Source organism: Oryctolagus cuniculus, chromosome 8 (assembly GCF_051225735.1).
Source record: "Oryctolagus cuniculus isolate XC-2025 breed Fujian yellow rabbit chromosome 8, ASM5122573v1, whole genome shotgun sequence".
Taxonomy (NCBI): Eukaryota; Metazoa; Chordata; class Mammalia; order Lagomorpha; family Leporidae; genus Oryctolagus; species Oryctolagus cuniculus.
The window spans coordinates 128,464,145-128,485,727 of NC_142874.1; the positions used below are offsets into that span (position 1 = coordinate 128,464,145).

At 39.2% G+C, this 21,583-nt stretch overlaps 1 protein-coding gene across 1 annotated transcript in view; it reads left to right on the plus strand.

Moving 5' to 3' along the window:
* The first annotated feature begins 1,252 nt into the window (after window positions 1-1,252).
* Window positions 1,253-21,583, plus strand: part of LOC100357850 (steroid receptor RNA activator 1-like) — a 181,170-nt gene continuing 160,839 nt past the window's right edge. The window contains exon 1 of the mRNA XM_089301784.1: window positions 1,253-1,267. Within this exon, the coding sequence (XP_089157910.1) occupies window positions 1,253-1,267 (15 nt within the window). The remainder of the gene's footprint in view (window positions 1,268-21,583) is intronic.

Consider the following 21,583-nt stretch of genomic DNA (forward strand, 5'->3'; position numbering starts at 1 on the left):
TCAATGAAATGATTTTATTAGGTACCTCTTAGTTTTACATAATACGAGCATGCATACGCTTTTACACTTTGGACCCTGTTGGCACAATTCAAGTATTTTGCTCTTTTGAAAATTATTGTTATGAATGATGTCATGAGTAAAACATTGTGCAAGGTTGTATGAAAAAGATGCAACAATCATAAAAAATAAAAATATGAAAGCAGACGGCATCTTCTTTCAAAGGATTTGTTCTTGACTTAGGAATCACAGAAGGAGTGTGCCTGTCTCCAAGGCAATGTTGTTTGCCACAGAACTTTTCAGTGCATTATTAAACATATCTCAGCACTAGTCTGTTAAACCTCAGAAAAAGCTGTAATAAGATGCTGTGTGTGAGTGTGCCTGTGCCTGCACATCTGTTGAATAATCTCTGTCAGCTCTAGTGCTGCCGCTTGCTCACTTGTATCTGACTTTTAATGAGCACCTGGGAAAGCAACAATTGTTGAATCAAAAGAGTATTGTCATTTTTTTGCCAGTGATTACACATGCTGATTCACTCTCATTTGAGGAAGGCTGGAAAAAGCTGTGGACTCTGGGTCTCTTGGTGTGACCATTTAGATGAAGGTTGCTGGCAAAATGGGCCAAATTTAACAAAAGAATTCTAGAATGTCATTCTATTGAGAACCCAGAGTGGTGGGGTCTGCCTGTTTATAGCTGTATAGCTCTCCATTTCAAGCTCCCAGTCTTAAACTGAACAGTGGAAAAGCCTGTTTCAAGCTTGGAAATGGAAATAAAACAATAAAGAAAGAAGTTGTTTAGGGGAATTCAAGCGAAAATCCTGTGAGTGAGGGGAATAGTTCTTAAAAATGTAGTCAGTACGTCTGCTTGTAATTATTTCATTTACTCACCAGAATGATTCCACTGAGAACGCATCATTTAGCTTCCTTACAGAGAAGACGGGGGTCCTGAAATACTTGGGATTCCCCGTCAGTATGCAGGTGGAGAAGCAGCAAGATGTGAACGCAGTGCTGTCTGCATAAAAATATACCCCCTTCACTGCACACTTAGCTCTCACAATTTTTAGCTGTATTGTGCCGTTATTAGATATTTCATTATCACCCATTCTATACACAGACTTACTTATATAATTTCTTAAAATGCAGCCTAAACTCGTTTTGTTTCATGGACTTCGTCAATCCCCCTGACATCTTCTTCCATGGACATCAGTTGTAAAACTGCATCTTCTTACGTTTTCTGCACAAATGCAGGATTCACCATGGACGACCCACTTGTATAATCACACGGTGTCCTACACTTTTGTAACTTCTCCTATGGGTTATTTTACCCAGTGGGGATTATAAATTCCTTCAGTCTACAGTTGTGTATCAGTCAATCAATAGTTCATCACTGAGGCCTTTCTATGATTGAGACATTGTATAAGGTAAATGATGGATAAAGCAATTTGAGCAGTAATAAATGAAAGTCTCTAAAGTTAGTACGTGTTTTTTGTACAATTGCCACAATAATTCTAAATAAGCCATAGCCGGAGTGTTGATGCTTGGAATAGAAAACCCCTGTCTCACATTTACTAGTGTGTAAATTGTCCTTCAATGTTAGGCTTGGCTTGGGTAGGCTGTGATTGGGTCAATGCTTCAGACAGCTTCTGTAACCAGAGTGAAGAAGTTCTGTGTAAGGAATTCCTTCTTCAGGCACGTAATTGCTTTATATTACAACCTAGAGAAAAGATCTTTTCCATTAATTCCAAAATAGTTTTTTTATAATAACCAGGAAATGATCATGTATTAAAAATAATCACTGTTTGGATTTTCCTTGGTTTAAAACAATAGGTCATTTATTTTTTAAGCTTTTGAAGCCTTATTTATTTGAGAAGCAGAGTTACAGAGAGGGAGAGAAAAAGAGAGAGATCTTCCATCTGCTGATTCACTCCCCAAATGGCAGTCAAAGCTGAACCTGGGCCAGGACAGAGCCAGGAGCCAGGAGCCAGGAGCCAGGAGCATCTTCCTGGTCTCCCACATGGGTGCAGGGGCCCAAGGACCTGGGAAGTTCTCTGCTGTATTAGCAGGGAGCTGGGTAAGAAGTGGATTGTACCAGCGCCCATGTGGGATGCTGGCACTGCAGGCTGTGATTTTAACCCTCTGAGCCACTCCACTGGTGCAGAACAATAGGTCTTTTAAATAAATTTAAATAATTATATACCTAAAGTTTAAAGCTATTGTTCAAATACAATGAAATATTTCCTATTAGTTCTAAGACTTGCATTCGCAAAATAAATATTTACCTTGTGAAATCTGCATTACCACTTTAAAAATTTTTGATATCAAATACAAGCTTAATCATCACATACATTATAAAAGTAACTCCAGTTTGGTTTCAATATCTTTATAGTCACTGTGAAAATCTCATTATTTTAAATCTAGGCCAGTGCTGCGGCTCACTAGGCTAATCCTCTGCCTGCAATGCCGGCACACCGGGTTCTAGTCCTGGTGAGGGTGCCGGATTCTGTCCCTGTTGCCCCTCTTCCAGGCCAACTCTCTTCTGTGGCCCGGGAGTGCAGTGGAGGATGGCCCAAGTGTTTGGGCCCTGCACCCGCATGGGAGACCAGGAGAAGCACCTGGCCCCTGCCTTCGGATCAGCGTGGTGCACTGGCCCGCAGCGCACCGGCCGTGGCAGCCATTGGAGGGTGAACCAATGGCGAAGGAAGACCTTTCTCTCTGTCTCTCTCTCTCACTGTCCACTCTGCCTGTCAAAAAAAAAAAAAATCTCATTATTTTAAATCTGATCAGAAGCAGTGCTATAGAATATCATAGAGACTAGAAGATGCAATTGCTTCTGCAGTGAGGTTGTTGATTACAGGAAATTGCAAATTTACTTTCACAATGAACTCATATAGCTTGGGTGGCTATGCTGATGGCTGACCATAAGCACAGTGCTTTTTGTAATTAGAGACAAACAAAGAATTGTGAATGTGCTTTACTTTTGGCAAACTCTATGGATACAGAAACTAGATTCCTGGAGTTATAGAAGTCAAGCTCCACTACACAATCTAAATTTAAACCTTTGTTCATATCAGGTCCATTAATACTCCATTGGCCAGAACAGGTCACATGTCAAAGTCCAAGACAAGGAGTTGGGAAAGTGTAATTTTCCCATGATGAGGTTATGGTACATGTGTGAATGATGAATGAAGAACTGAGATCAGTGTTTCAATCTGTGATAGTAAATAATAAAGATAAAGGATATGTTTTATGACTAAGAGATTTAAATTGCTCAGAAAAATTCTGATTATCACAGGAATTGTTAGTTCAGGGCAACATTCATAATTGATATGTGTCATATTTGAATAATTTGTTAAAGATTTATTTGAAAGGCAATTTGTTGGGATAGAAAGAGAGGGAGAGAGAGAGAGAGAGGGAGAGAGAGAGAGATACTTTCCATTTGCTGGTTTAGTCCCCATATGACTGCAATAGCTAGGGTTTGGCCAACCTAAAACCGAGTGTCAGGAATTCTATCTGGGTCTTCAACATGGTGGCAGGAACTAAAGTACATGAGCCATTATCTGCTGTTTCCCAGGTAACTCACGGAGCGCTTTATTGGAAATATTGTAGCTAGGACTTGAACCCACACTCTGATATGGTATGTGGGTGCCTCAGGGTAGGCATATCCTGCCGCACTACAGTACCCTCTCTTGTCTTTGCCTGATTTCTAAGCATACACACACACACACACACACACCAGAGTGACTTTAGTGCGCTATGTATGTTTATAAAATCATACTTAAAATATTCAAAATAAATTATACTTCTTTCTGTCTATTTCTTTTGGTCAGTCACATCTCTTGTAATAGACTGCGGCATGGTACACTAAAAGCATAAAAGAATAAAAGACCAAGAAGCTATTAATGACCTAAAACAGTGCTAATTAATTCTTATTAACAAAAGTAATCATGATCTTTTGATGAGGCCTTTTTCTCAAATTATTTTATGATAAATGACTTCTATACATGCTTTGAGTAACAAAGAAATTGCATATGAAAAGCAAAGTGTTGTTTCTTTAACAAATTAATATACTAAACAAAAATAAGTATTTTGTTTGGAAATGATGAAATGTCAGATCCTTAATAGTTGAAGACTCTTTAAAAAAAAAACTTCATCTTTTATTTGTAGAACACTCAAAAACTGAAATAGCTTGTATTGTTAATTAATACATCACATTTATGAAAGTACATGTATCTGTAACTCTCTATAAGGCTAATGGCTATAACATAAGCAGTTGAAATACACAAACATCCCTTATGTCAAAGCCTTTATATGATGGTTCCAGAAATTCCACCCTTCTTTAATGTGCCCTGCCTGACTCATGCAATAAAGGCTGTGGCAGAAGGGCCACCTGCTTGTGTCTGGGCATTACGTCAAGTTTTGGGAAGTTCAATCAGTTTCTAATTCATTGAAGTGCATACTAAAGGTTTCTTCTCCATCGTGGTATTTCTAAACAGATTTATTTTTCCATTTGTATTTTATCTTATTTTTATTTTATTTGGGGCATACAAATTTCACACATTTCATAAATACAGATTTAGGAACATAGTGATACTCCCTCCCCCCGACCTTCCTTCCAGCCCAGGCTCCTACTTTGCTTCATCCTCTCTCCCTCCTATTTCCACTCTGAATGTTTATAAAGATCTATTTTCAGTTTGTTTTATATTCATAGGATGAACCCTACACTGAGAAAATAGTACAACAAATAGTAAGAAGAAAAAAAAAAACACTATTCCCCAACAGTTGTGACAAGGGCTGTAAACAATCATCAAATCTCAAAAGTGTTTTTTGGGGGCCAGCGATGTGGCATAGTGGGTAAATCCGCCACCTGCAGTGCTGGCATCCCATATGGGTACCAATTCGAATCCTGGTTTCTCCACTTCCAATCCAGCTCTCTGCTATGGCCTGGGAAAGCAGTGGAAGATGGTGAAAGTCCCTGGGCCCCTGCACCCACGTGGGAGACCCGGAAGAAGCTCCTTGCTCCTGGCTATAGATTGGCTCAGCTCTGGCTGTTGCAGCCATCTGGGGAGTGAACCAGCAGATGGAAGACTTCTCTTTTGGTCTCTACCTCTTTCTGTAACATCATCTTTCAAATAAATAAATAAATCTTTAAAAAAAGTATTGTTTGGAATTCTTTCCAGAGGTCATACAACCCCTGCAGAATGTCCACAGTCTTACAGGGCCCTGACTTCTCTCTCTGCTGCTCATTTTGCACACTTATTTGTCTCTTTCTGATTGTGCAAAGGTTGCAGAATGGTTTTCCTATTTCCTACTCTTTGGGTGGGGGCAAGTTTGATCATCAGTGTCTTCAAAGCCAACTCACTGTACCACGGTTGTCAATTCTGCCCTTCACATCTTGGGCTGCAGTTTCTACAACTTGCATGAATGCAGTGAGACAGGACACTCACATGCACAAGTCACATGAAGCAGATTTACTGTTTACATGCAGGCAGCAAGAGATAACAGAAGCCTAGAATTCATGAGGTGATCCCCATGGCTCAGGAAAGCTCCCTGTGTTAGACTGAGTCTTGTTTACATGCGTCCTGCTTACTCCATATCTGAGGAACCCAGAAAAGCAGCTAATCTGGTCTCCTTACCCTATGGGGCAACATGACTGGCTGAAATTCGTCCAGGGAAAATAGTTTGTTTTGCATTCCTGTGTTTTCAATTGAAGTTTCCTCCATGACTTTTCAAAAGTCTTCTTCAGGGGGCCAGCCCCGTGGCTCACTTGGTTAATCCTCCGCCTGTGACACTGGCATCCCATATGGGTGCCATCCCATATGGGTGCCGGTTCTAGTCCCGGCTGCTCCTCTTCCAGTCCAGCTCTCTGCTGTGGCCCCGGGAAGGTAGTGGAGGATGGCCCAAGTGCTTGGGCCCTGCACCCACGTGGGAGACTGGGAGGAAACACCTGGCTCCTGGCTTCGGATTGGCGCAGTGCCGGCCATAGTGGCCTTTTGGGAGGGTGAACCAACGGAAGGAAAACCTTTCTCTCTGTTTCTCTCTTTCTCACTGTCTATAACTCTATCTGTCAAATTAATAAAAAAAAATTCTTCTTTAGATTGACAGTATAATTGTCTAAGAAAATATTTATGTGTGCAATGAAATGTTTTTATAGGGGCCAGTGCTGTGGCATAGTGGGTAAAGCTGCCACCTGCAGTGCCGGCATCCCATATGGGCATGGATTCAAGTCCTATCTATTCCACTTCTAATCCAGCTCGCTGCTGGTGTATCTGGGAAAGCAGCCAAAGATAGCTCAAGTGCTTGAGCCCTTGTACCCAGAAGGGAGACCTGAATGAAGCTCCTGGCTCTTGGCTTAGGTCTGGCACAGCCCTGGCCATTGAGGACATTTGCATAGTGAACCAGCAGATGGAAAACTTCTTTCTCTCTGCCTCTGCCTCTCCCTCTCTGTAACTCTAGCTTTCAAATAAACAAATAAATAACTGTTTTAAAATGTTTCTATAGAACCCTAATTATATTAAGCTAACCTATGTGGTGTCATTTAAGTATGTTGCTATATTATGTTGTCATACTAACCATAGCTAAGTGTTGTTAAACTTCCTCTATCTCTTCTCACTACTTAGTTCTCTATCTCTCCCAAAGCATTAAAGAAAATACTGGACACTATTTAATTCCTCTGAATGTGGGTAGTGCTTTAGGAGTGTCCTGTGTACTCTGGGTGCTTTAATTGCAATGGAGAAAATTGGTTTAGTTAGATTCATTGTAAAAGTGTGACTCAAGCTAATTGCTGATTTCAAAGTAGACTCCACAAGGCTAATAAGACAAATGAACACAGCCACTGTTCATTCAACATGTGTTTACTGACCAGTGACCATTTTGGAACCAAAGACAATATTATGAGGAAAAGAAATTTTTTTTAATAGAATATACTTTCATGAATTCAAATGAGAATTTCAAGAAAATCTAAATTTGGTGTGATCATCTAGTAATATTTCATCTAAAGTATTTAGACAATAATAAGTGTTGAGTTTTTTTTTTTTTTAATAAAAAAGTGAAATTGAAACACAGATACCAGGGGCCGGCGCTGTGGTGCAGTGGGTTAACACCCTGGCCTGAAGCACCGGCATCCTATATGGGCACCGGTTCTAGTCCTGGCTGCTCCTCTTCTGATCCAGCTCTCTGCTATGGCCTGGGATAGCAGTAGAAGATGGCCCAAGTCCTTGGGCCTCTTTACCCACGTGGGAGTCCCAGAAGAAGCTCCTGGCTCCTGGCTTCGGATCAGCACAGCTCTGGCTGTTGTGGCCATCTGGGGAGTGAACCAACGGATGGAAGACCTTTCTGTCTCTACCTCTCTCTGTAACTCTTTCAAATAAATAAAATAAATCTTTAAAAAAAAAACACATAGATACCAGACAATTACTGCTCACAAAGGATTACTCTTGTGCATAAATCTCATAATCTGTTACTCAAATTTCTATTTCCAAAGACGTGCAGAGTATTATCTCCTGTGTGGGGCCATAAACACTTTGAGAGTAGGTACTTTCTCATTCACTAGTAATGTCATAAATTATGACACATGAGCACTAAAAATACTTGCTGAATTAATAAATGTATTAATGTGGATAATATCCTAACAAGTTCTGAAATTAGGGTCAACTGAGAATGCTAAAATACCATGGTCAGGATCTCTTGTAAAAATGATTAGAAGATCAACAAGAAAGTAGTTACAATCGTAATAGCTCCATGACTTTTTTATCTGCCATGAATTCTTCTGAACACTTGCAATATTTTCAATTCAGTCTTCTTGACAACCCTCTGGAGTAGATAAATTATTCTCTCTCTGTCTCTCTCTTTCTCTCTCTTTCTAGATGAAGAACCTGAGGGATGAAGAGATTATAAAATGTGCCCAAGGTTTCTAAGCTGAATATTGACCAATCTGGGATTTGGATTCAGTTTGGTTCCACAATTAACTCTTAACAATGAGATACTGGTAAAATTCTTTTGAGACTTTTATTTTATTTTATTGTAAGGATTTATTTATTTATTTATTTGAAAGGTAGAGTTACAGAGAGAGAGAGAAAGAGAGAGAGACTTCATCTGCTGGTTCACTCCCCAAATGGCTGCAGTGGCTGGGGCTGGGCCAAGCCAAAGCCAGGAACCAGGAACTTCTGGGTCTCCCATGTGGGTGGCAGGTGCCTGAAGACTTGGACCATCTTCTGTTGCTTTCCTAGGCCCACTTGCAGGGGAGCTGCATTGGAAATGGAGCAGCTGGTATTAGAACCAGCACCCATATGGGAGGCTGGTGTTATAGGCAGCAGTTTAACTCACTGTGTCACAGCACAAAGCCCCTTTGAGACTTATGTGAAGAGGAATGTCTCCTGGCAGGGGTACAACTAAAAGTCTTCCTGGTAATTTATATTGGATATCATCTCAAGGGAGTGACTGGGCTTGCAGAAAAGTGGGCACTAGAGCAATTACTTAAAAATCATCAGAACAAATTGCCTTTTGATGGGAAAGGTAGACAGGAAATGTAGTAGTGAGAGGGTTCAGTTTCTACTTCTATATCCACTCTTCTCCTGGGATGGTTCATCAATAACACCTTCAATGATGTTGACAGTCACTTAATGTAGTAGGTAACAAGTAACTGATTTCTTCCCCACTGCTCAAAGTACAACAGTGTAGTGGAGAAAGCAATAGATCTGAAATTAATAGACATGGAACTAATTCAACTTTTAAATTCTATAATCTCTGTTCTCTTATCTAAAAATTGAATTTGATACATTAATTAAGAAGTGGAGTTGATCATAAACTGATTATCCTTTCTTCATTTTCTGCCAATAGAGATAGATACGTAGAGGGGATATCAAGTGTCACATCTCTTGCTTGATTTCATGAGGAAGGAAGAAGGAAATGTATGGCATACAGGCTATGAGATGCCAAAACCATGACTATTCAGGATCCTCTCTATCTTATGATTAAGGAGAGAACCAGCTTCTCTGTCTGGGCAAGGTAAATGAGAGAAGAAAATGTACTTTCTTCACTACTGGTAAAAGTGTCCAAAATCCTTGTTATTGATTAATCTCGACTGACTCAACATTATGGGTCCAGAGAAAATAAGATTACTCCTTAGATTAAAAGAACAATTTTATTTGGAAGAGAGACGAAACTAATTTGAATAAGATTGTCAACCTCATATATGGCATGCAAGCACATATGAATATATTACAATAATTGTAAATAGCAAAATCTCATCTTCAAGTAGATGAAGGAGAAAGCAAAAGAGAGGGATAATGAGAGGGAGAGGTGAGGGAGAGGAAGAGAGACAGCACTACCATCTGCTGGTTTTTTCCCCAGATGCACAGAGCCATCAGGACTGGGCTGGGCCAAAGCCAGGAGCCAGGCACACAATCTAGCTCTCTCATGGGTAGCAAGGACCCAACTACTTGAACCTGTTGCCTGGCAGGGTGCACATTAGTGGGAAACTGGAATCAGGAATGGAGCTGAGACTTGAGCCTAAGCACCCCAATGTGGAATGTGGCTATCCTGAGCAGTGTCTTAACCATTAGGCCAAATGCCGACCCCCCCTTTCTATTTATTTATTTATGTAGCTATCTATTTATTTCAGAGGAAGAAAGATAAAGAAAGACATAGCTCCCATCCTCTAGTTTATTCCATAAATACTGAGCCAGACTGAATCTAAGAACAAGGAATTGAATCAAGCACTCCCATTTGATTAGCAGGAACCCATTTACTCAAGCCATCACCGCTGTCTCCTGCTGTGTGTTAGTTTGAAGCTGGAATCATGAGATGGAGCCTGGCACTTTGGTGTGTTGTGTTATTCAAACTGCTTGGCTGAACACCTGCTGTTTTTTTTTTTTTTTTTTTGTCCTTTTTTTTTTTTTTAATTTTGTCCTGTTCAGTGTAATTTCTAAGCAGTGGCTGCCCAATTTCAGGGAGAAGACAGTTTGAAGAGTAGTACTATTTATTTTTTTCTTTGTATCAAGAACTGTACCTTTGAAATCCCTAGTGGGAGGCTCACCTACTGCTGCAGAAGACTCTGAAATGTAGCTTAAAAAAGAGGAACTAATGACTCTAGGATCACATTCCACCTGAGGCCGAAAATTTAAGTAGCTTACCAGTTCCACATGGGCTTATAGTGCCAGAGGTTACAAGTGTCTCTGTGGTCAGACATTTCCTTGAAGGCCTCCTTTGGCCAGGGTCAAGTGCAAATCCCGACTTCTACATGTTTGTTGAGCTTCCTGTGATTCATTGCTCTTTCCTCCTAATTCTCAGTGTGCCAGTCACTGCCTGCATTGAAACTATGAGAACAAACCCAATCCTGCTTGCCCAGGCTGGCACCCCATATGGCCTGGGGAAACACTGGGAGATGTCCTAAGTGCTTGGGATCCTGCACCCACGTGAGAGTCCCAGATGACACTCCTGGCTCCTAGCTTCGGATCAGCCCAGCCACAGCAGTTGTGGCTATCTGGGGAGTGAACCAGCTGATGGAGGACTTTTCTGTCGTCTCTCTCTGAAACTCTACCACTCAAATAAGTAAAATAAGTAAATAAATCTTAAAAAAAAAGATACAGAGTCCCCAAGGCATTTCTCATCCTATAAACTAATTCTCAGGCACTTTTTATGTCAGAAAGAGTAATGCTACTTAGTCATTTCTTTTCATTTTTCTGAAGCTTCCAATTTGCTTGTCAGAAGACATAGTTGCCAGTACATGTGTTTCTATTCTCAAACTCTTCTTTGAAGTTCCCTACACTTTCTTCCTTGAATTGAAATAGGATTCTTTCTAGTTGTCTTCAGCCCTTTCAAAAGATGGTTCTTCTCCCTCCATGACCTTCAGAACCTCTGGAGTTGGAGCATGGTACCCCTTGCTTTGTTGCTTCTAGATTAATGCTCCTTCCCCCATCACAAAGTTGGCTCTGAACATCATGTCATTGACATCTACCACCAACCTTATCTACTTGGTGCAGGCAACTCCCAACCCTTACGGCTCTTTCCCTCATTCCATGAGCATTTCCGTATCATAAAGTTCTCAACTTTGGGAAATTAGTATTCCTCAGCATCATCGCATATTTTCTTCTGTTATTTTTCTCCCTTCCTGTTTTTTGATCACAATAGCATTTTTTTCCCTGTGAAGTGATCCTTGATTATTTATACAAACCTAATTCCTAGAAAAAGTGATATAGGTACAAACCTCATTAATTTTTTCTGAACCCTTCGGTTCATATAATTTCACTGAGTATGTACCCAACCTAAACCACCAGCATGATTGGTATTCCATTCATTTCTATATAGATAAAATCAATCATTCTTTGGAGGTTAAGCCACAGAAAACTCTAAGTTCAGTGAAATTTATAACCTTTTCTAAAAGTTGCAACAAAATAGAATACTGAAGTAAAAATCTAGTTCTTTAAGTTCTGGGATTACTAAAGACACGAGTTACTTAGCCCAATATTCACTAAAGGGCAAAACTGGGTTCAATTTATTTGATTTAGTATATTTTGACATTGTTAATTTTATTCACCACCTCTAGAAGAAAAACACTGATAATTATAGTATATATATTTTATTATTAAAACTATTTTAACTATATCTAAAGGAGTTTAGGCTGTGAAAAGCATGTCATGCAAAGATGTGGGAAGTTAATACATTTTTAAATTCTTCCAAAATGTTTTCACTAGGAATGACTATTTCAACTTTTGTCTGTGTAAAAGTGTTTATATCTGGGCATACAAGTAAAAGTACACATAAAGAATGCTGAATGCATTTCCTATGCCATATAATTCCATCACTTTGTAACCAATCAGACCAAGCTTATACCCAGAATTTGTTGAAATGCATGAAACACCATGAAGTTCATGGCATCTTAGATATCCATGACCAAATAATTTGCTTTGAAAAGAAATTTATAAACTATATTAATCTTTTTATATGATCTTTTTTTTTCACTTTACGTGTAAGACTGTTGACTCCTTAAGAAGTAAAACTGCATGTTTAGTGAGAAACAGGGCTTAATTTAAATTCTTTTCTCTCTGATCAAGGAATATGTGGAGAACCTAAGAATTTGCTCCTTTTCCTAAAGTATAAGCTTTAGTGAATATAAAACAAATACAAAAATTTATTCATTGATCATTATTTTTCTTTAAGCAATTAGCCTAATTTTGCCTTCACTCTAGTCTATGTCTATGTTTTTCTGTGTCTGTGTTATGACTCTATCACTAAGTTTACAGGAATGGAGCTTTCTCTGATCTATCATTTTGAAATCCCTCAGCAAGGCTCATTTACTCACATGGGCACCCCCTCAAGAAATCTATCAAAATTGTTCATCATTATTTAAGAATTTTAAAATTTTCATATACCATCGTTTTCCATTCTAATTCTGGCCATGATTTTTTTTCTTCTCTTACCCTTTATTTTTGTCAATTCATGCTATTCTGTCATATTCTTATAGGTTGTATTTTATATTCCTTTTTATATAGTTTCATAATTTTATGAGAAAAAATGACTTAGTGAAACGTTTAGACTATTTCTATCCTAGTAACTCTAAAGATAAAACTAATTTTTGTTGGATTTTTCTACAGACAGAGGGATATTGTACCAGAAAAATGAGCTCGACCTAGTCTTAATTATGGTGAATGATTTATCCACAGAAGAGAACCAGTAAAATAGAGATATTAGAAGAAAACTGTAGTCTAATAAAGGAGATTTGTTCTATTATTTTTTTAGTTTTTTTTTAAAGACATATTTTAATTATTTGAAAGACTGAGTTACAGAAACAGGTAGGGAGAGGGACAGGGAGGAGGAGGGGAGAGGGGAGCGGGGAGAGAGGAGAGGAGAGAGGAGGTCTTCCATCCGCTGGTTCATTCCCCAGATGGCTGCAATGGCGATGGCTAGGCCAGACCAAAGCCAGGAGCTAGGTCTCCCAAGTGGGTGCAAGGGCCCAAGGACTTGTGCCATCCTCCACTGCTTTCCCAGGCACATCAGCCTGGAGCTGGTTCAGAAATAGAGCAGCGGGGAATTGAACTGGCACCCATATGGGATGCTGGCACTGCAGGTTTGGCTTTGCCTGCCATGCCACAGCACCAGCCCCTTTCTTAGCTTTTTAAAGAAAGGTTCAAGTCATTAACCTTGCCATCTCCAATGAGGAACACTGATCACCAAATAATAATGGGTCTCCAGGTAAAAGTGATGCCAGGATGGATTACTAACTTATTTCAAGGAAAATTTTTGAGCAGGTTTTCGGGCAAATCACATTTATACATACAAGAATATTATTTTCCTCATTTAACTTTTGTCTACTATATTATAAACATTGTAACAGGCCTGTAAAAATAGTACTTGAAAAATATTAAAGCCAACTTTATTTTGATGTCCTGTCACTAAAAGAAATCCTTAAATAGTTCATTTATAAGCCAGCCATCCTTGTGCTCTGTCCTTAGGACAGAAATGTGAGGAACTTGCCACATCTCCTTAGGGACTTAAGGGTAGCTAGGGCCCAGAGGTTCCTCATAAAGTAAATGGCAGACTATTCTTAGAGAGGAATAGAGCAACATCCCTGAAGATGTAGACTGTCTGGCTTGCCTTCTTGGAGCAGAGCTATATGCAAAGTCCAAAGTTCTCCAGTGTTTTGTTTTTTCAGCAGATGCTTTTGTGAACCAAGTTGGTGTCAGGTTTTGCATAATGTCTAATATTCTTTGTCAGTACAAGAATATGAAATATTTAATAGGATGTCATCATAGTGGCCAATGTGAAAGATTGAACAGGGATCCCACTCCCTTTTCTCAAGAAAAAAAAAAAAAACATGGTATTCAGAAAGTATAAATAAAATAGTCTTTGACAATCAGACATACATCCAAATCAAAATATTGCATTTTTCTTCTATATTATGAGGATTTATTTTCCAGTCGTGCAAAACCAAATGAAACTATTAGAAACTCAATGAATTTTCATGATGACTATTTTTTTTTTGGACAGGCAGAGTAGAAAGTGAGAGAGAGACAGAGAGAAAGGTCTTCCTTTTGCCGTTGGTTCACCCTCCAATGGCCTCTGCCACTGGTGTGCTGAGGCTGACACACCATGCTGATCAAAAGGCAGGAGCCTGGTCTCCCATGGGGTGCAGGGCCCAAGCACTTGGGCCATCCTCCACTGCACTCCTGGGCCATAGCAGAGAGCTGGCCTGGAAGAGGGGCAACTGGGACAGAATCCGGCGCCCGGACCGGGACTAGATCCCCGTGTGCCAGTGCCGCAAGGTGGAGGATTAGCCTATTGAGCCGTGGCGCCGGCCATGATGACTAATTTTTTAAAGTTGAAAATACAGCACAATACTTACCAGAAAAAGTAAACTTTGCTGAAATTAAGAGACACGTGTTAGAAGTTAGGACTTGGTGAGGACATAGTAATTTTTAGATGATATATTTTGTGGCCATAGTGTGCAAAACATTACTTTTAAATGTTAAAGTACAAAACTACAGAATTCAATGAGATAAAGAACCTAAAAATTTGCTAAATCCATAAGTCTGTGGAAATCATAATAGATGTTAAGCATTTCATCAAAGATGAACAAAGATTATAGATCTCAGTCTCACAATTCTTTTTCGGCAAGTCATATCTGCAACAGGGCAGCAACAGGTGATATCAGAACACATTTGGTCATTCATACAATGGTTTGGCAAGCCTACCGTATGAACTTTTCATTGCAGGTTAGACTGAAGCAGTCCCTGGCACTGTCTAGAGACGGTCCCTACTTGTTTGAAACTGTTCTTGATCAGCATCGTGACAGGCATCAAACGCCTCTGTACTCTAGCTTCATATGTAAACCAGGATGCACTGGGCATCCAGAATCTACTGATTTATTTTTTAGTTAGCTTTACCACTTCTTACCAACTTATACTCTATCCTCTGCTCCTTTCTCTTGTCAGCACCTCATGCCACAACAGCCGCAACCAAAACTTGGCCAAACATTGGCACCATGTGTTGCTGGCCTGGCTATATTCTTTTGAGCTCCAAATCTACCCAATCCCTTGATTGTTACCAAGGCTGTGAACTATTTGACTTCAAATAATTTTGTGGCTCCTATTTCTCCTTCTGTGAGAATAGGGTAAAACATTTGAGTATCGAGGTTTTTTTATATCTTCTTTGCAATTATATCTTAGGTGGCTAAAAACTACAGTGAATTCTTGTTTATTCATGAATCTTGCATTTTGACTCTAACAATGAGGAAACCTGACAATTGTTTAAAAACAAACAAGATATGTGTTGGATAGGTCCAGTAGCATCTTAAAAGCTTGAAGAAAGGTATGTGAAAAGAAAATAAAACTATATGATTATATAAGGAATTAGAGAGTCGAGCTTAAAGAATAAAATGATTCATTTTAAGGGGAACACTTATCAAATGTTTGAAGAGATGTACATCATGTCCCTCAAAAGATGAATGACGTAAATAGTTCTTAATAATTGCAGTTCTCCTAAATGATGATTTCCTCTTAAACAGATATAATTTTTTAAAAGAGAACTTTGATATTAACATATTGCAGAGGGAACCACTGCATTGGGTAGAATGATAGACCAGTCTTTGATTTTACTCTTCATTTGGCTTCTGATTCAGAACTTCCTGTTCTGTAAGTTCCTTAGGGACAAGGTCACATCTGTTTTATGTTGGAAACTATTTCCAGTCTTAGCTTATAAATAACTCTTTATAGAGGTAGTTAGATTGTAAACCATCTATTACCTTTTGTTTGCCCACAGTGACTATTGCAGTGTTCCGAACGTATTGAGGACTCAATAAATATTTTATGGACTAATTGGCACATGAAAATTCCAAATGAATGTTCTTAGAAATCCAGCCAACAGGACTTCACAGCATACTCAACATTGTCTCAGCAGATGTTTGGACTTGAAATGATGTGATCTGTCTAATCTGGCACCTTGGCACAGAAAGGAGTTCTCTACTGCAGGTGGCAATGCCTTGATATAATCACAAATGACTGTTTCCCAGCAACGAAGCGTGAGCTTCCTGCTGCACAGTCATTTCTCAAGTTTTTCCTAAAGAAAATAGCAATCACTGGAGACTAACCCTGGTTGTTGAGCTTATCATTCCTACTTATTTTCCTTCTTGATTTGTATCACCAATTCAGAAACAATGGAAGGAAGCTCTGGCAAGAAGATTGCCAAACAAATATATGACATATAGATATATATGGATATATTACAATAATTGTGAATAATAGCAGAATTGTATCTTCAAAGACATGAATGAAAAAGAGATTATCCCATGTTAGATTTGAGTGCTTTATTACAGATTTGAATGTATATGTTTCTATCTGCTGCAAAATAATTTAATTTTTAAAGTTTTTTATTCAATTTCATTTATTTGAAAGGTGGAGACAAATACAGACAGTGAGTGAGCTTTCATCTACTAGTTCACTCCCAAATTCCTATAACATCCATGACTTGACCAGATGAAGCCAGGAGCACAGATCTCTGTCTGATGCGGCAGGGACCAAAGTACTTAACATTACCTGCTGCCTCCTGGGGTGTGCAATAGCAGGAAACTAATTTGGAAGCAGAAATGGGAACCAATATCTTAACTGTTATGCCAGTCATCTACTATTACTTTTCATTACTGTTAAATAACTCATTTGGTTTGCTAAATAAAGCCACTTCAAATATATCAGTACATACAATTTTGTCTATATTTAACTATGAACATTTAAAGACATGGCAGATTGTTACTCTAGAAGTTCTTTGCTCCATGTAATGAAATTAGATCAATTTCCCATTAGGATGACAACAAAAGTGACCAGTTTATTGTATCATTAAATATGGATTCATCACTGTGAATGAAAGAAAATGATTCTTTGCACTATGGAATTAAGTGACAGCATGTCATGGAGAGACAGAAGTTCTTGACAGGTACAATGGTGAATGGCAAAAGCTGTGGAGCCTAACCATCTGGGTTTGCATCCCAGGTGCTACTGCTTATTGTCTATATGACTTTGAACCAGTTATTTGTCAATTCTGTTGGTTCACTTCCTCATCTGTAAATGGTGATGATGGTATTCATGATAACACCTACATTAAGAGGTTTCTATTCATGAATTAATTTGTATAAATTATTTAGTATATGATTTGGTAAAAAAGTTTCAGATTATCTTTATATCCAAATTTATACAGACAATTTATATTCATATATTTTAAAATGTTTATTTTTGGGCCGGCGCCACAGCTCAATAGGCTAATTCTCCACCTATGGTGCCGGCACCCCGGGTTCTAGTCCCTGTTGGGGCGCCGGATTCTGTCCCAGTTGCTCCTCTTCCAGGCCAGCCCTCTGCTGTGGCCCGGGAGTGCAGTGGAGGATGGCCCAAGTCCTTGGGCCCTGCACCTGCATGGGAGACCAGGAGAAGCACCTGGCTCCTGGCTTTGGATCAGCGCAGTGTGCCAGCCGCAGTGCGCCAGCCACAGCGGCCATTGGGGGTGAACCAACGGAAAAGGAAGACCTTTCTCTCTGTCTCTCTCTCTCACTGTCCACTCTGCCTGTCCAAAAAAAAAAAAATGTTTATTTTTATTTGAGAGGCAGAGATAAAGAGAGACAGAGGAGAGAGATCCAACCACTGGTTCACCCCCAAATTCTTGCAACAGCTGGGGCTGGGACAGGCTGAACCAGGAGCTGGGAACCCAATCTAGATAGTCCACGTGGATGGCAGGACCCACATAGATGAGCCATCATCTGCTGCCTTCCAAGGTTCACATTAGGAGGAAGCTAGAATTGAGAAATGGAGCCAGAAATGGAATTGAGCCACTCTGATAATGGGGTACATGCATCTAAACAGGCATCTAAACCATTAGGTCAAATGTCTCCCATATTCATCTGCTTTTCAATTAACTGATGGTATTTCAGTGAAAATTTACAATCAGAAGAAGCTTAGAGGATTTCTGTCACTGGAATTTTAGACCCAGTCACCAAATTTTCTGTCCTGTGTCCATTTAATAGTAAAAATAAAAATCAATGTTGAAAAAACACATGGCTATTACTCATACAGGGTCTTTTCTACATTGATAATAGAATCTATCAAATATAGCCAACAAAATCTAATATGATGGCACTGACTGTGGCTCATTACCATATAAGTTATGAAATTTCATTTTCTTGCACATCCTTAAAGAGAATGACTTTTTCTAAAAAAAAAAATAAATAAATAATAGAGGCCATAGATATGCGGCTCTTGACTTGAGCAACTAATGATGACTCAATGAAGGTGAAAATAGAATGCATAACCTGTGGGAACAGTTGTCTTTTCCATTCACATGAAAAGACATGCAGAGCTGAAGCCCATTCAGCCTATCCTGGCATCCTGTTTCTTCACATCACAAAGCTCTAGGGTTAGACCTTGACTGTAGAAAAAGAATGAATTCTTTTCTTCAAGCTACACTGGTAAACCCACTGACATTTCTGAAACTAGCACCATGTTCCATACCCCATATCCCTGCCTGCCAAGAAAGAACATACTGAGCAAAGAGCAGAGCTGTGATGGCTGTGTAGGGCTGCACCACACTTTCCTACCACATATGTTTAGAGTAGCATGTGTTCATTCTTTTTTTAACTTTTATTTATTTATTTGAAAAGAAGAGTTACAGAGAGGCAGAGGCAGAGAGAGAGAGAGAGAGAGAGAGAAAGGTCTTCCATCTGCTGATACACTCCCCAAATGGTTACAACAGCTATAGCTGCACCAGTCTGAAGCCAGGAGCCAGAAGCCTCTTCCAGGTCTCCCACTTGGGTGCAAGGGCCCAAGCAATTGGGCCTTCTTCTACTGCTTTTCCAAGCCATTAGCTGAGAGCTGGATTGGAAGAGCAGCAGGTGTGACCTTACCTGGCACCTGTATGGGATGCCAGCACTGCAGGTGGTAGTTTTACCACCCTACCACAGCCCGGGGGCCCTGGTCCTGACTGTGTTCATTCTTTTCAGGGTATTACATCAAACTTTTGGTGATTAATCAAAAGCTAAGGACTGAAAATGAAATTTCTCAAGTTGTTTTCTAAAGAAGGAAAAACTGTTAATTCTCAAAATATATGCAAGATAATGCCAGAAGTTTCATGGAAAATGGAAGTATAATATATTTATTTTGGTGCAAAATATTTTGAAATCTATATATATATATATGAGTTTTCATAAAATTCATAGAAATGTGTGTTACAAAAACAGTGCATGGATTTCAAAATTTTTGCGCCAAAATAAACTTATCTTGTAATTTGTAAGGAGCAGGAAATTAAACAACTTCACCATAATATTAACAAAAATAAGCAAAAGCTGAACTGATGACAGAAGATCTGCATGGGCTTGATAAGAACCACCCATGGCCTGCACATACCCTCCTTGCGACCACATCGACCCTACACTGACTGTCAGAAAATATCTATAAACCACAAACTAAAGAGTCTCCCGGGGACTCTGTACAGATTCTTCTGAGTGTGGCTGAGCGGAAGCTCTGGGTCGACTCACCACATTCAAAGCTTCCTGTGAGAGAGTTTTCCCACCAGCCCTGCACTCACCGGGCACTTAGACTGCTCTACTTGACTCCGCCCATTTGAAGAGGAAGACCAGCCAGATGCCTAGACTCTAATCGCTCTGGAAGACCCGTGCTTTCTGGCTCAGAGGCACCACCCCTGCCGATGCTGTGCAACTCCGCCCTCTGTGGCCAAGACATGTCCTGAAGAACACTGGAGGTACTTTGGGAACTCTGGGTGGTTGGTTTATCCAGTGTGTTGTGTTATACAAATTAAAACCTGTGAATTCCCTACTGCATAATAAAAGGCCTTATTTGGACCAACACTGCCTCCTAGCCATTACCATTTGAAGTATTCTTGTAGTTAGTGTGAAACTGAATGAAATTTAATCATTTATTAATTTATCCTGCCTTACATACTTGGATTCTGGATGTTGCATTTTATGGAAAATATAAATTCAGTAATACATGTTCTTTGAACAAAGACAGTAAAACAGAGTAGGAAATGATATGAGATATTGAAAAGCTTCTTCAAAATATGCATTCTTGATGGTGTAAAAGAAAAACAATTATTTCTTCTAGGGTTTGGAGAAACAACAGAGAATTTCAGTGAGCAGACAAAATTTGAGATAGATCTAGCAACATGTGTAGGATTCAGTAGAATAATGTGGTATAGAGTAATATACCACATAGAGAACTGTATAATGAAAAAAAAAAAGACTTGGAACAGATGTTTAGCATGGCAATCAACATGGCCCTTGGGATACTTTCATCCCTTTTCATTGTGCTTGGGTTTGGGTCTTGGCTCCTCTTCTGATTCCAGTTTCCTACTAAAGCCCATCTTGAGAGGCAGCAGATGATTTCTCAAATACCTAGGTAGCTGCCACCCACTTGGGAGTCCTGGATTCTGTTCTCTGCCTTTAAAATAAATTCAACACATGAAAGAAGTACATACACACTCAAATATAAGAAAGTGTGGCTTGTAATAGTGGATATCTGTGAGATATGTCACGGGGTGTATTTTATCCACTGTGACGTTTTCTTAGGTCAGGATGTATTACACATCATTTCTGTTTCTCATTTACCACTGATGCACTTGAGTTCATTTCCAAGGCCTTATTTAGTTATTTATGCCCAACATGCCTATTCCCCTGCCCTTTCATCGTCTTTTAAATAGATATGTATCTTTCCTTTATTTTTCCTCTCAACTAAAATTTTTTTTCTTGTATTCCTTTCTTCCATTTTTCCTATTTTACCCCTGAATTTCCACATGGTTTATATATCCTTCTACTTCCCTTAATAGTCCTAGAGCAGATTTCTGTTTGGAAATTTTCCTGGAAGGATTGAAAGTGGAGCAGCTGGGACACAAACCACTCCCATATGGGATGCTGACCACTTTCTATGCCACAACACTGGCCACACTGTTAATTTTAAGGTGGATTTTTTTATTTATTTTAAAATTTACTTTAAGTTATACAAGTTTCATGTATTTCATATATACAGATTTAGTAACATAGTGGCACTTTCCCCACTACCTTCCCTCCCACATATGCTGCAACATTTCCTCCCCCTCCCTTTCGGATCCCTACTCTTAATTTTTACAATGATCTGTTTTCAGTTTACTTAATGATTGTATAGTTAACCTTATTCTAAGTAAAAGAGTTCAGCAAATAGTATGAAGAGTAAGAAAACAAAACAAACAGTTTTTTTTATTTTGCAATTTATATTTTGTTTTAACTTTTATTTAATGAATATAAATTTCCAAAGTACAGCTTATGGATTACAATGGCTTCCCCCCCCCCATAACTTCCCTCCCACCCCCAACCCTCCCCTTTCCTGCTCCCTCTCCCCTTCCATTCACATCAAGATTCATTTTCAATTCTCTTTATATAAGAAGATTAGTTTAACAAATATTAAGTAAAGATTTCAACAGTTTGCACCCACATAGAAACACAAAGTGAAAAATACTGTTTGAGTACTAGTTATAGCATTAAATCACAATGTACAGCACATTAAGGACAGAGATCCTACATGAGGAGTAAGTGCACAGTGACTCCTGTTGTTGACTTAACAAATTGA